Genomic DNA, 15,942 nt, shown 5'->3' on the forward strand with positions numbered 1-15,942 from the left:
GGCGGAGGGGGAGCTGCCAGCAGCAGGCAGGGAGGCAGGCAGGCACCGGGCGAGCGCATACACACACGCACGGCAGGCAGAGGCTGCTGGGGTATTGTTATCATTGTGCTTCAGCGGAGGGTTTTGCCTGCAGGGGGAGGGGTGGAGGGAGGAGAAGAAAGAGGGAGAGAGAAAGTGCGGGGCGAGCATGCAGCAGGGCTAGGGCCGGAGCAGCGGCGGTGCTGGCGTGCCCGGGCTGAGGCGCTAAGAGGAGCCGCCTGCCCGAGCTCGCTGGGAGGCACCGGCGGGAGGAGAGAGGCGGGCACGGTCCAGGCGTGAGGAAGGCAGCCAGCTGACGGGAGCCGCCGCACCGGCCTCGCAGCAGCAGCGACTGCTTCTTTCTTATCACCCAGCCTTTTGTTCGCCCATCCTCCTCCTCCTCTTCCCTGCCCACCCTCTGCACCGCGGAGGGGGCTCGGCAGAGAGAAAAGCAGCCTGACCCAGAGCTGAGTTTCACCCATCCTCCGCCCCTCTCTCTCTCCGTCTCTCTCTTCCCCCGCTGCATCGCTGCCCATGAGCTAGAGCGGCAACCGGCTCCGGCAGGCGGGGGCAGACGCCGTCCGCAGCCCCCGGCAGCTGCCGCTGCCCGACTCTTCGCCGGTGCTCCCCTCGCCCCGCTCAGCGGGCTCCAGCCGCGCTCCGGAACTGCCGGGGGCCGCCCTGCCGCCGCCCCTCCTCGCCTCCATGTGCCGGGTAGCGGGAGCGCCGCCGCGGATCCTGCCGCCGCTGGCGCTGATGCTGCTGGCGGCCCTGCAGCAGGTAAGCACCGCCGGCGGGGAGCGGGGCCGGGCTGCGTCTCTTTGTTCCCCCTGCGGGCGGCGGTGCCCGGGGAAGGCGGGAGAACCGGGGGGGGAGGGAAGGCTCCGCCGCCGAGGTGGGGGTCTCGGGGAGGGGGCTAGGGGAGGGCTGCATTCGCCGCCGCCGCCTCGGCGCCCGGGTTGCCCCGGGGTGGCTTGTGGCCGCTCGCGCGGAGCCACCTGCTCGGGGACTGCCCCGCCGCTGGGCTGCGGGGGGGGGGGGGCGCTTGTGCCCCGGGCTGGCGGAGAGGGAGAGGGGGGTCCCCGGGCCTCGAGGGGTGGCGGCGCCGCCGCTGAGGGGACGCAGGTTCCCGCCCTCGCTGCTGGGAGAGCAGGTGCCGGGGGAGGCTGCCCGGTATCCGCTCGGCCGGCAGAAGGACGGGACCTCGGCCCCACGGTGAGCGCGGGGGACGAAGTGTCGGAGTGCGGGGACGGAGCGGGCATCGCCCCCTGCGCCCCGCGTGGGAAGGGGGTGCCAGCGAGATGCCGGGCAGGGGGCAGCCCCCGCGCCCCTCTTCAGGCGGCTGGGGGCCCCTGCGGGCCGCGCCGTGGCTACCCCCGGCTCCCGTGCCCGCTAATCCCTTCCCGGGAAGAATTTAATCAGCCTCCGCCTGGGCGCCGGGCTTCCCCACCCCCTGCCGTTAACGGGAATTTCCACTGGGACTGGCTCGGGCTCCGAAGTGTTTAATTTATTATTATCAAAGTCCTGCTGCTGCCTCCCCCCGGCGGGCTCGCCGGGGCGGCCCGGGCTCGCTCCTCGCCCGCCGCGAGCGGCGGGGTCCCGGGCGGCCAGTCCGGGACGCAGGGCAGCGCCGGCCGAGGCGCCCCGGGGCGGGGGGCTCTCTCCGTGCAGAAAGCGGGGATCTGCGGGCCGGCGCCCCTGCGAGGGGGCGTCTGGGGCGAGACGGGACTGACGGGACGCCGGGGGGGAGGAGGACGGGGAGATGACAAAATGGATCCCAGTTGGGGCAGCGAGGGCAGCGCCTGCGGGGCGGTGGTTGCGCTGGGTCCCCGCCGGCGGCGCGGGGCGTCCGGAGGGAGCGCGGAGCCGGGGGGTCCCCGAGCGGAGGCTGGGGGTAGGTGGGGAGCGCAGCGCGGCGGTGGGGTCCCCTCCCGCTTTGTGCTCGCTGAGCTCGTATCCGGCGCGACACCGGGGGTGGAGAGGGCGGTAAGTCCGAGGAACAGATGGCGCAGATCATCGCCTCTTAATGGTATTTACGGTCGGGGCATTTCTGGCGGGCCGGGGAGCGGGCTGAGGCGGGGCCGGGGGTCCGGGGCGGCCGCGGCGCCCTCCCGCCGTGCCTGCAGCGGCTGGCGCAGGGCAGGGGGAGGCGGCGGGCGCAGCCACTGTCCATGGTGCAGCGCACCCGCTGCCCCCGCCCGCGCCGCCGCAGCGGGGCAGGAGGAGCCCGCTCGTCCTCCCGGCTCCTCGTCCCCCTCTCTGACAGCCCGGCCCCTCACGGGGTCCCCGGGCGGCCGGGTCCTTCCCCGCAGTTTCTGAGCCACTCGCGGGGGTGATGACTTGCGCCAGGCGAGCGAGGTGCTGAAGCGCTGCTCCACGGCAGCCGGGCATTTTCCCTGGAGTCTGAAAAGGACACGGGGCGGGCTGGCTGGCGTGACACTGGAGTGTCCGGATGGGCATGAGCGTCTTATGAAAGCAGCCACCCTGTTCAGAAACTTGTGATGTGCCACTTACAGGCTGTTGGGTTGGGTTGGTGATTGTTTTTTTTAAATTATTATTTATGTACTGGTTGATTCTTGGTTCGGTTTGGGTTTTGCTTTTTTTTTTTTTTTTTTTTTTCTGTAAATGGTAGTATCTCGGCAGATCTGTACATGCAGCTTGCTTTCTTTCTTTTTTTTTTTTTTTTTTCCCAAGTCCTGTGCTGTTTATTATACATGCTTTCAGCTCTGTTTAGTCTTCCTATCTCAATAAATCTTTAAAGCACAAATTCTGCAGTAACCTTTTATTCCATCTTTTTTTCTACCCAGGGCAGGTTTGAAATTGAAGCACACGCTATGAATTAAGTACAGGAACTAGCTGTATTGCTTTTATGTATCACTCAGTGTCACTGGCACGATACGGTTGGGGAATTCAATTTCCCCCTTGTTTGGGTATCCATTAAATCAGGTTAGAGTTGCTTTTTAATAGTGTGTAACAAAATTGGAACTTGGGTATGAAATCAGATTTATAGACCTGTGTCTGTACAACACTTTCATTTTAAAATCTGCCCCCCCCCCCCCCCTTCTTTCATGCATACTGCAAAGAACCTTCACAAGCTAGGTGCAGTGCTAACTTCCCCCCCACCCCATCATCATATGTACTACTTATGTTTTGTAGGAGGCTATCTGTACCGGGTTCTTTTGAAATGTTGAACCTTACTACTTAGTTTTTCATCTGTGCAACACAAGAGCTATTTACCCTTATTCTGGAGTTATTGATCGCTTCGTTATTCATCAGTGATGTAGAAGAGCTGTCGTAATGGAATTACTTGAAAGATTGTAACTGGAAGCAGGTTTTAAGGCAGATCTGTGGGTGCTGTTTGTGTACAGGAAATAAGGCTTTCGATTTTTGGCAATATGTATCCTGCATGAGATGGAGGAGAATGAAAACTGCACTTTATTTTGGCGGTTAACAGATCAGTATGAGTCTGGAAGTATTATGTGAAAGAAACTGAGAGAAGAGAGGATAAAGGGAGCAAGGCTTGGTTTTTGAGCCAAAACAACAGTTCCAGTTTTTGGAACTGGGGTAACAACAGGATTGAAAGAGGAATGGGAGAGCTAGCATGAGTTTACAGGAATGAAACTGCTGTTAATTAGAAATGAACTGGAAAGGGGAGCAGAAATTTCTTGCTCGAAAAGGGAATAATTTCTTTAAATGTATAAGATGATTGGATCACTCTGTGGCTGTTGTCAATTTCTAAATCATTAAGAAGTAAACAATACAACAGTTTTGGAGCCTTTCATGCCTGGGTGACTAGTGTGAATTCGAATTACGATGACAGAGGATGTAAGTTATTACCCTCCGCATGCTGTTTTGGTTGTATTCCAGGTCTTGGTGAATGTATCCAGGTGATAAAGCTACTACCCTAAATGACGCTCCTGTTAAGCTGTCTCTGCTGAGAATCCAGCAATGGCATTTCTTGCCAGCTGTACCCCTCTAGTACCCACCCCCTACAGTAGTTTCTGGCAGAATTGGGGTGAGGCATATTAATGTGGCTTTGTGTAGAAGTGGCAGTGAGATCTGTTGTGGGTGCATCTTCTGTCTCTCATAATGCAGCTGTGTCTTCAATTTTATTTTTTTTAAATCAGTCTAAGTCATACAGTAAATACATAATTGTATAAGCACAAATGTGAGTTTCAGTGTGTCTCCTTTTAACAAATCAGACTCCCAACATCATTAACTCCTTTGAGAGTCAATTGGATGCATTTTATAACATGTTTCATAGGACCCAGAACAGGGCAGTTATCTGAGTGGCTCAGCCTTTTTGGATTTAGATCTTCCTGTTCTGGTTTTGCTTTGTTTTCAAAGAATCTATCTGAAAAGTTAAGTATGGCAGGATATTGCAGTAGAGCGCTCTCTAATCCTAGTCTGTCTGGTTTAGGTGATAGTGATGCCACTGACACATCCTCAAAATTCAGATAATTGCAGAACTGAGAATTGTGAAGAGACTGGTTTTTTGGTTTTTTTTTTTTGTTTAAACTGCTTTTTACATCTATTGTAGGACAGATAAGGTAGTGTAGATCGACAATGAATTTTTGGAATGTAAATCGTTGGTTGACAAAATGGGAGATAATTTTGTGTATTAAACAAGTTCATATTATCTGAGCAGATACTGTAACAAGCTCAGAATTATATGTGGTGCTTATGTAACAAGGTATATATTCTTGTTTTGTCAATTTATGTATTTTCAATAAATGTTATGTGCTTTCTAGAAAGCCTTCTACTGCTGTCTCTCTTCATTGGTAATACTGCTAGGTAGGCATGCAGCCTAATGTGCTAGAAAGATGATTGTATACTTTTTTGATACCAGTTTTTGAAATATTGGCCAAAATGATCATATTTTTTAACTGCATCTAGTTAAGAATGTGTAATACAAAGTCTTCCCAACTACTGTTTTTCTTTCTGCTCCCACAAGTTGAAGGAGCTCCCAGAAACATCACTGGAAGAGCCCTGTCATGCCCCATCTTAGTTTCATCGATGCTTTTATGTCAATAATTTCATTTGTTAGTTTTGATAACTGAGCACTGTAGCACATAAGACACTTTAATTGTGACAGAAGTGCATGTGTACATTTAAAAATAGCTTGAGGAAGCTGTGAGTAAAGTTATTTTTACTCAGTACAGACAGTCTTGTGTAAGGGACTTTTGATTGTGTGGTAAGGAGCAGGAACTGTTGAATGGCTTTTCTTGCCTGAGTAAGAGGATCATTTGCCAGTTAAACTCTCTTTCTGCCTCTCACTGTCTTTGTAAATGTTTTTTTTAGGTTAACAAAAACAGTTTAGAAAACTTGCAGTAGTTTTAGTAGTTCACCAGCACTCCCATTAGGATAAGAATTTAATTTCTTTGAAACAATGTACACATACAGAACACAAACCTGTCCCCTCAAGACTACACAACCTTTATTGGTCCCTGGCATTTTTATTTTAAATTGCTTTTTGTTGTAGAGCATAGGAAGAACCTTACTGAATAGCGGGTGTACTTTCACTAACCCAGTGGCTCTAGTTGTGCATGAGATGCAATGAGACATATCAGGGTGGAGAGTAATGAAAGCAGAATGAATACTTAACTACCATCGCTATTGCAAGAGATGTTATGATAGCACTTCTCCTCACCTACCACTGAACTAAGATTTACTGGTTGGCCAGGTTAATACTGGCACATGTAGAGGTTCAGTCTTGAGAGGGAAAAAAAGGTGGTGTACTTTATTGAAGAACGAGTTTTTGAAGGATTTGTATTTTGCTAAAGTGCTGCATTTGTAGTTTGTGAGTGACCTGAGAGGGACCTTTTTCGCCTGGGTGTTGGGCCATGCTGCTGTTCACCTGGAGAGATGTGTAACCAAGTCTGTGTGATTCATCATTTGATTTGATCCTGCAGTTCTCCCTGAAAGATCATGGGAGCTCTGTCTGAATAAAAAAGGGAAATAAGGCTTTCTATTTTTAAATGGCTTATGCAAACAGATACGGGATCAGCAGCTTCCAAGATGGAAGTTATATTGCTGCCAAATCTTTTCAATGTTTCACTTAAACTATTTGGTTTTAGTCAGTATTCGTGTATTTAATTAAATATCATGTTTCCAAAAGGCACGTTTATCCTCTCCTCTAGGCACTCCTTGACATATTTAAAAAATATATTTTTACTAACAGACTCCTCTAGGGACTGCTCCATTCCTTATAATTAGCATATAATTATCGCCCAGCAGCTGAAGACATAGTTAAAATTTTGTGATACTCCAAAAGAGTTCTTCCAGATAGGCCTTGCAAGGCCTTCCCTGAAGGTTGGGAAAATGCAGCATCCTCCTGTATGCATTAGAAACAGTCTTTGTGGGCAGAGTTCTTCAACATGAGCAATACAATAGCTATTATCAAATCAGAGTGAGATAGTTTTCTGTCTTGGAGAAATGAGAATGTATAGTCAAACATAAGGCTGATTTTTTTTTTTAAAATATATATATATTTATATTAAAAGTTTGACTTAGACTTACAAAATTTCATTTGCTTTTATTATTGCAGTTGAAATTTTAAGCTGTCCTCCTGCGATAGGAGCTGTGGCCTGTCTGGATAACCACATGTCTTGGAAGATGCAGCACTCCATATCCTCCTACTTGAGGGAAGGGGAAAGTCCAAGCTGGGTTATGGCATTGTGCTGAGTGGGAGGGATATAACAAATAAATGTGCAGTGTTTAATGAAGCAAATGGACGTGGTCTCTCAGTTGGGGTTAACAGAATAGGCTATGAACCCAGTTTGTGAGACTGTAATTTGTAAAGTTATCATGATCTGTGGTAACCAGTGGTGGTTTAAGGCAACTAATTTTAAACTAGACGATAGCACAAAATTTGGAGATTCTGTTATTTTGGGAAAGTGTTTGAAAGCTTTAACTATTGGTTTAAGAAGCTGGATTTTCTGATCTAAAATCTCCTGGTTCATGAAGTAGAGCACTAATTAGAAGTGAAGATGGCATAATGAAAGCCCTTTCTGGTGTAACTGAATGACCTCTGGGAGGATGTATCCTGGCACCCACTTTGGAAGCTTTTGGCTTCCAGAACAATTTGAATGAAAGGCACTTTTCTTTTTCTCCAGTTGCAATCTCCAGTTGAAAACAAATTGTACTTGACTACATTTGCTGGAGTACTGAGTACCGTGAGGGTATAAACTGTTGCAGCTTTCCTGGTATTGTAGCAAGTCAGAGAAAGAAAGAAAGAATTGCTGAATGTTTTCAAGTTTAGCATCTAAAGCATTTCAGAGATATGTCTAACATCCTGCAGAGCATCTTTTCATTTGCCTTATGGTAGTAACTAGAATCTTGTCATAACATAAGACCTACCTTGAACAGCATATCCCACTGTGCCAGATGATGTATATACACAAAACTAAACATGGATAGAACAATCCGTAGAGATACTTAAGTTGTGAATGAGTATTGGGTACCATCTTGGCCTTTAAATTAATGAAGAAACACCCAGTTAAACAGTCACAAATGTTTCTGTCCTCTGTGCTTAAGTTGAATATTGCTGTCATAATTGCAAATTAGTGTTGGTTATTAAGGAAGGAGAGCTCAAATACCCTATTCCTGCTCTGTCATACATATAATTGTCAGATGTTTTGAGCTTTGCACAACAACGCCCTGTGAATTGGCTGGACTTGGCGACTAGCAGCTGTACTATGTCCAATTATAACTGCATAGTATGGTATTTTCTCTGATACATACCGCTCTGTTTCTCATTTTAATACCTAGGCTTATTTTCCTATAGGAGTAAGCTACATTGAATATAAAAGAAAGCAGTCTTTCAAAAACATCTTCCCTTGCATTTTGGTACAATCAATATTAAGAAATGTGATGTTGTAGTACATGCAGATGCTAACAGTGGAAAGCAGAGGCTTTGATATTTCAGATTAATAGCTACTAATGAACTCCAGTGGTGTATGGCATATGCAGAGAGAAAAAGATCAGCCTTGTTTGAGAGCCCAATTCTGCAAATCTAGGATGCGTGTTGTGACACAAAATTACTTCTACAGTCATGTGGCGAGCTTCCATTTTTTAAATAGATGTTTCTTTACAGAATTTCGTTCTAGATGTGGCTGATTTCTAAAAAGTATGGACATTGCAAAGGGGTAATAGTCCAGAACTGCCAGCACTAGTGCAGCAATCCTGTGTGTCTTTATTCTTGTTTTAATTTACAGTCCTTTCACAAGCATGAGGACTATATTATTGGAAGACAAATGTAAAGATGTAATGTAAACACAAGTCCTTTAGATTTATGAAGTTGAGATTGTCAGCAGGAATACAACCTTGAAATCAAACCACTCAGATAGCTAGATATGAAACCAAAGTAACTGAAGAGCAGGGTATGAAAACTGCAGGCTTAACTGCCGTAAGTATATCGAAACAGCTAGTTCTTTTAATTGATTGAATAATAACTTTGATAGAAGACTTCTAATTTACATCATATTGCTTCATAATTGCAGTTTGCCTGTTGCATTTAATCTGAGATCTACACTACTGAGTTTATATGCATGATCTGACACACTGTTTGACTCGGTGTTAGCTCCTTAGCATCTGGAGATGATAATGCTTATTACACTTTTGTAGTTAAAAATGACTAAATAAGCCATAAAGGCCGAGGAAAGCAGCATAGTTTTCCAGTAGTAACCCTATTTTGCTTTAGCAAAGTCTGTTAATACTTGAGAGGAGAATTTTCCAAGTGCTGAGCTTGTTCAAAGCTTTCTAACTCCATTAAGTAGGTTTTATATAGGTACAAGCTAAGGTAATTGCTTTCCATCTTAAAAGATAGTTTTTTAAGTAGTGTCCTTCTGTAGATGAATGTACAAGTAATATTATCTTATGTTTGAAATAGTCTTGGGAATTGTACTAATTACACAAAGCCTGTAATTTACAATTATATGCCCCATAATCTTCACTAGCTTTCCCCTTTTGCCCCAGATAAGGGGATAAAAATATTTCAGCATCCTCTTTTGCTTAAAATGGTTTAAGTCTTGCAGTACTCTTAGGCTGAACTTGATATGACCCAGCGTGTCTGAAGCTACAACTTCTACTTAATTCAAAATGCTTAACATAGGGTGATTAAGAATTGCTGAAAATTTGAATTCTTCCTTCCCTTGTGTTTTTATTCTCAAACAATCTTTACAAAGGGCTGTTTTTCGAGAGCAGAGTACAGTCTTTTGTGTCCAGATAAAATTGATGACTGCAAATGAAAGAATGAAGAAGGCTCTCTATTCATGTCCCCCCAGCCTTTGTTTCAGTGGACATTGTTTCAGTTTATAAGAGCTGTTTAGTACATATAGATCTGGAAAAGCTGAAAGATTCCCGGGCACATCAGTACAGACCTGCTAAAAATCCTGCTATCTCCTCAGCTGTCGGCCCAGGGTACCATGAAAGGCTCTCCACCCCACTCCATTTGCTTTGAGGTCACCTTTTGTACAGTAGTTTAAATTACGCTTACTATTTTTCTTGCAAATTATGGAAACCTTATCAAACCTGTGATTTGAGTTCTAAAGCTGAGGAAAGTGGCAACTGGAATCATAATTATTTTTTATTTACCGTTGTTTTATCTTAAAAACTCAGTGTGTAGATGAGCTTTTGGGGTTTAGCTACAGATCCAAGTTTCAGCTTTGCAGGTAACATAGTAGCTTAAACTGTTGGTTTATGTTTGCTTTCTCATTACATAAACATTTTAAAGTACATAAGTAATTGTACACAGGTGAGATACCCTTGTAGTACTTAACTCACAATTAAATCCACATCACAGTTTAAGTTAACCTGACACTTGATAATTGCCTGTTCTTACTGGGTGCTTGCCTGGATAGTGTTTTAACTTAGGAGTTAGATAGTAAATTTTAGTATTTTTTTATTATTATTATTGGGGGTTTTTTTTGCTAGTGTCAGTGTTGAGTTGCTTAGTTAGGACCATGCTGGTGTAAGTGCAACAAATGCCTCCTCGTATTAGTGATAAAGTTATTCTGACAGGGTTTGGTATGCTGAGCTTGGCCATGTGTGTCAGTGGAGAGATTATACTTCTGCCCGATCTCCCTTCCCTGAGGAAACCGTTGTGGTCTGAGATGCTTCTGTCCCACCTCTGCTCTAATGCTCTCTTTCCCTGAGGTTACTGTGGTAAATGGGTATAATATAATCTCCTCTTCATGCATTTTTTTTCTTTTTCCTGTAGGGCTTGCTTTATCGAGGGTATGCTGATGTGCTTACGTGGCCTTGAGTAGGTCTGCTTGATGGAAGCCTATCTGGGAAAGTAAAAAGGGAAATCTAAGTCTTGATCAGGTTTAGGTATGCTATAGCAGCACAGCTGCTTACGCTGTCAAAAGACCATATACTACATCTAGGCATGCACATGAATAGGCCTTTCCTTGGCTTGTAGGTGTGTTTGAGATTGTGGGAGAACTCTTGCCATTTCCTGGATGTGTCTCAGCCCAGGCTGGCGTGGGAGCCGGCCTCTCTGCCTTTTTGCAGCGTGAAAGGGTTTTTTTACCTTGTATAGTCATTTAACCAGATGTAAGGTGGGCTAATGTCTTGTGCAGCACTAAAATGAAGCAAAAACAATCCACTGAAAAGAAATCTTAGTCCTTTGCACAGAAAATGGAATTTTTTTTTTTTTTTTTTTCAGCTAGACAATGAACTGTCCTGGAAACGGGCTTAGCTGTCAGAAATATTTTCTGAACATGGAACACTACAGAACAAACAAGTTTCCAAATGCTTTATTATATTTCTTAATAAAAAGACATTTATGCAACTCTTCAAGAATGTGATTTGAGGAGAAAATTTCTGAACAACTGAGAGAACAAACAGTTCTTCCCTTGTGCAAATTTAATAATATCCTTTTAACTTAACATCCCTTTGAAATAGAAGGAGATTGCATTGGAAACGTTTGGCTTTATATGGTATCTCTTTGAATGCTAAGGCAAATATAAGTTCTGCTAAGTTACTGCAAATGTAGCATTTTATCTTGGTTTACTTGTTCTGGTGCAGCCTCACATAGAAATACTCTAAATAAAGCATTTTAAATCAGCGGTTGAAGTAATTAGTCTCAAGTAATCTGGCTATGAAAAAGTTGCCACTGGGTTTTGTGCAACATTTATTTCCAGAGGAAGGAATGTTTTTGTTCCCCCTATGATTTTCCTTCAGTCTCGATGACTGCTTTAGTGGAAATGTTCAGTTGTCAGAAGAATTGAGATTGTGTATTATTTAGATCTTACCAGACAAGTGGGATTTGTTCCTTCCATTCCAGTTATCAGAAAGATTAACCCTTTGCCCTTGCGGTCCTAATTGCAGTCGTTCAGAAACAAAGATGCTGCTTGTACAAGACAGCAGCAAAATGGAGTATGTGCCAACTGGAATGTTTCTCTGGTGAATGATGGTTGTGAGTATTACATAAATTTTGTCTTGCATTTCAGGCACCAATAAAAGCAACCTGTGAAGATATGTCATGCAAGACCGGATTTTCTGAAGATGTTCACAGTGCAGTGGTGTCAAGGACTGTACATGGAGGACAGCCTCTTCTCAACGGTATGGTTAGAAAACATGTCTAGATATTATTTATTATTTTAATTTATGTCTTCTGGTTGTAGCCATAACTCACTCTGGAGCATTTTTATCCTTAAACAGGGCACAAACTCTTTGCAGGACAGAACGTCAGCTGCTCTGTGATTATTCTTTGATTACTGTTATAGGACTTGGAAAATCTCTTGGCATTACCGGTAGCACATGCACCTCTGTTGACCATGATTTGAAAATGCTGAGCATTGTGAACCTTCCAGTGATTGTCCACGAATTCTCTTTCTCAGCACAGCATTCATGCTGATGTTTCTTATTACCATTGATGGTATGCATGCTGTCAGTCTATACTTAAAGCCTGTGTATGAATGATGAGTTGAAGAAAATTTCCCTTCTGCTTTACAACTCCTGTAGAAGTACTGCACTTACACCCAGTCCTAGTGCTCATATTAATGCAGAGATAGTTCCTTTACTGCTGTTTCCTGGCAACCTGGGGAGAGACACCTATGGAAGGCAAGACAGTGGGACAGGCAGCCCTCGGTGGGGTGACCACAGTATTGGGGGCTCTGTGAGGAGAAGCAGGACAGTGCCAGTGCTGTCTTGTGGACTGTGCTGCTCTCTCATCCTGGCACCTACCTGCATCTGAATGGCACAGTGCCCAGGCTGAGTACGACCAGCTCCCCAGCTCACAGCGTGCTTGGTGAGTGCAAGCCCTTGACTCCGCCAGGGATGCACTGCAGTCAGTACATCTGCCCCCAGGACCACCAGGTTGGGAATTCGGTTCATTGCTCTTTTTATGTCTCTCTTTATTAGGGATAGAGTAGTCATCTGTAGGACAGAGACACACACACTCTGAATCTTTATTAGATTTTCCAGCTAGTTAAATTCCAGCATACAAGTTTGTGGAAGTAGAATATTTTTTTAAAATGTACATTAATTTGGCTGTTTTCTGAACTGCTAACAAAATTTATCCCCCCCCCCCCCCCCCCCCCCCCCATCTGATTTGGAAATTGTGGAACTGACTAAGAACATCAGTTTTAGGTAGTTTCAAATACATCTTAAATAAGGACTAATTTAATTTAATTTGTTGTTTCTTTCACATATAAATGTGGTTACATAGATCAAGACATTTAAATGAAAAAAATTCTAATGAGTCTGCAAAACAAATGAAGTGAAAGCTGTAGTCTTGATTTTACATGCTGTATGTAGCAGTCTCACCCTAATTATATTTTACAGACCTGTTTTGTGCTTTTTTAGAAGTGTAATAGAAACTTGAATGCAGGATGAATTGATTAGCTTTAGTGTATTTAAACATGAGTTATTAAAGCTTTTTCTGTTCAATTTCAAGGAAGTACATTCTACCACCACAGACTTTTCTTTTATTAAAGGATAGCTTAGAAATTCATGTATTAAAGTAAACGTTCTGCCAATTGAAAAAATAATAAAGAAGAAAGAGAATTTGCCTCACTTCCCCACTAAATGGGAGTTAATAGGTGACACTATTATAGACTCCTGCAGTAGCCTCCATTGGCATGGGGAACTCCTTTGGTAGGTGATGCACAAACCTGGAGAGAGGGGTAGAAACAAGGACAGAGCATAGCAGGTAAGTGCCTTCCAGAGGTGCTGCTTAGAAACCACCACGTGTTTGTTACTGGTTAATTATGCTGTCAGTTCATTTTAAAATGGAGATCACACCATTTTTGAGATCTGCCCTGTCTTGTGAAAGTTCTCTTTGCTCTTCATGCAATCCAGATCTTTTCTGCAATTTCTTCCCCCTTATTTTTCCTCCACATCCTAGAAACCACAGTGGACTGCCCACTAATTCTCTGTTGGCATTGCTCATGCATGATAATGTCTGACCAGACTTAACTAGTTGAGTCTGAACTAGTAACATAGGATGGCAGACTGACTTTCTTGTTGCTCATATTCACGCACTCCCTTTGCTTGCTTCTCAGAAGTGAGTGAAGCGTGACTATTGGTTTGTCCTTGGATGGTATTAAAACACATGGCATTTTAGGGAAGTAGGAATTGGAAAAACTGTATGAGGCATACAGTAGGTAGCACATCAGATCAGCTGGTTGAAAAATGACCTGGGGGAGTTTTTTTCCTACCACCACTTTCTCAGCTGAATTACTGCACTGGTTAATTCTTTTGAAAATTCTGACACGCTTAAAAGCATATAATTTGCTGGTTACACATAAACATACAGTCCATCATTGCATAGCTTTGACTTAAATTTAATTACACTGTCATTTTGAAATACTATTGTTGTCAAAAGCCTATTTTCTGGTTCTTAAACTGGATTTAGATGACGCTGCAAGTTAAGTATAGTTGCATGACATTCGCTTCTTAGGGATAACCATGGGCCTGATTCTGAACTCAGTAGCCTTGCCTGTCTAACTATATAGAATCAATTAGGTTAAGACCTTTGAGATCATTGTGTCAAACCGTTAACCTAGCGCTGCAAAGTCCACCACTAAACCATGGCCCCAAGTGCCACATCTACTCATCTCTTAAATACCTGCGGGGCTGGTGACTCAGCCACCTCCCTGGGCAGCCTGTTCCAATGCTTGACAAGCCTCTCAGTGAAGACACTTTTCCTCATATCCAATCTAAACCTCCCCTGGTGCAACGTGAGGCCATTTGCTCTTGTCCTACTGCTTGCTGCTTGGGAGAAGAGACTGACATCCACCTTGTTGGAACTTCCTTTCAGGTCGTTTCAGGTAGAGAGTGATAAGGTCTCCCCTCAGCCCCCTTTTCTCAAGGCTAAACACAACCCCAGCTCCCTCAGCCGCTCCTCATAATAAGACTTGTGCTCTAGACCCTTCACCAGCTTCGTTGTTTTTCTCTGGACACGCTGCAGCACCTCAATGTCTTTCCTGTAGTGAGGGGCCAAAAACTGAACCCAGCATTCGAGGTGCAGCCTCAGCAGTGCTGAGCACAGGGGGACAATCGCCTCCCCTGTTCTGCTGGCCCCACTGTTTTGGATACAAGCCAGGATGCCATTGGCCCTCTTGGCCACCTGAGCACACTGCTGCCTCATACTCGCCTGGCATTTGACCAGCGCCCCCAGGTCCCTTCCCACTGGTGATCTTTCCAGTCACTCTTCCCCAAGCCTGTAGCATTGCATGGGGTTGTTGTGACCCAAGCGCAGGACCCAGTACTGCTGCTTGTTGAACCTCACACAAGTGGTCTTGAACAATCGATCAGCCTGTCTGGATCCCTCTGCAGAATCTTCCTGCCCTACAGCAGATCAACGCTCCTGGCCAACCTGGTGTCATCCGCAAACTTCCTGAGGGTGCCCTTGATGCCCTCGTCCAGGTCATTGTTAAAGATACTAAACAGGACTGGCCCCAGTACTGAGCCCTGGGGAACACCACTTGTGAGTGGCTGCCAACTGGACGGATCTCTGTTCACCAGCACTCTTTGAGCTCAGTCATTCAGCCAGTTTTTAACCCAGAGAAGAGGACAGCCATCCAAGCCGTGAGCAGCCGGTTTCTCCAGGAGCATGCCATGGGAAACAGTGTCAAAGGCTTTTCTAAGATCCAGGTAGAGAACAGCCACAGCCTTTGTCTCATCAACTGAGTGGGTCATGTTGTCACAGAAGGAGATCAGGTTAGTCAAGGAGGACGTGTGCTGACTGGGCCTGATCCCTGGTTGTCCTGTCCTTGCCGTGTGATGGCACTCAAGAGGATCTGCTCCATAACCTTCCCCAGTGCCGAGGTCAGAATGACAGGCTTGTAGTTGCCTGGACGCTCCTTCCGGCCCTTCTTTTACATGGGTGTCGCGTTTGCTAATCTCCAGTCAACTGGCACCTCCCCGGTCAGCCAGGGCTGCTGATAGATGGTTGAAAGTCGCTCAGTGAGCACTTCTGCCAGCTGCCTCAGGACCCTTGGGTGGGTCCCGCCTGGCCCCATAGGCTTGTGTCTAAGTGGCGTAGCAGGTCACTGACCGTTTCCCTTTGGATTATGAGAGTTTCATTCTTCTCCCCATCCCTGTGTTCCAGCTCAAGGGGCTGGGTACCTGAAGAACAACCAGTCCTACCGTTAAGGACTGAGGCAAAGGCCGCATTAGATAGCTCATCCTTTTTCTTATCCCTTGTCACTATGTTTCCCCTTGCATCCATTAAAGAACGGAGGTCCTCTTTAGCCCTCCTTTTGTTGCTAATGTATTTGTAGAAGCATTTTTTATTGTCTTTAGTGGCAGTAGCCAGATGAAGTTCCAGTTGGGCTTTGACCCTTCTAATTTTTTCCCTGTATAATTTCACATCTTCTTTGTCGGTTCTTACGCTAGTATGAATCCAAAAGTGAAACACGCAGCTAGGTTTTCTTTATGGTTTATAAATGAAAGCTTTAATTTTGTTGTGTT

At 45.4% G+C, this 15,942-nt stretch overlaps 1 protein-coding gene across 2 annotated transcripts in view; it reads left to right on the forward strand.

Moving 5' to 3' along the window:
• Positions 1-55: 55 nt before the first annotated feature.
• The window catches only part of CDH2 (cadherin 2), a 120,130-nt gene continuing 104,243 nt past the window's right edge, over positions 56-15,942 (forward strand). Inside the window, exons 1-2 of one of the 2 annotated variants that reach the window (XM_080382011.1) lie at positions 56-798; positions 11,475-11,586. In XM_080382011.1, coding sequence (XP_080238137.1) covers positions 724-798; positions 11,475-11,586 — 187 coding nt within the window. In that variant the 5' untranslated portion in view covers positions 56-723. Of the gene's footprint in view, positions 799-1,102; positions 1,234-11,474; positions 11,587-15,942 lie in introns of those variants that run through there. The other variant, XM_080382012.1, reaches the window with a different exon arrangement.

This window comes from Falco punctatus (genome assembly GCF_963210335.1).
Source record: "Falco punctatus genome assembly, chromosome: 3".
In the NCBI taxonomy this organism is placed as follows: Eukaryota; Metazoa; Chordata; class Aves; order Falconiformes; family Falconidae; genus Falco; species Falco punctatus.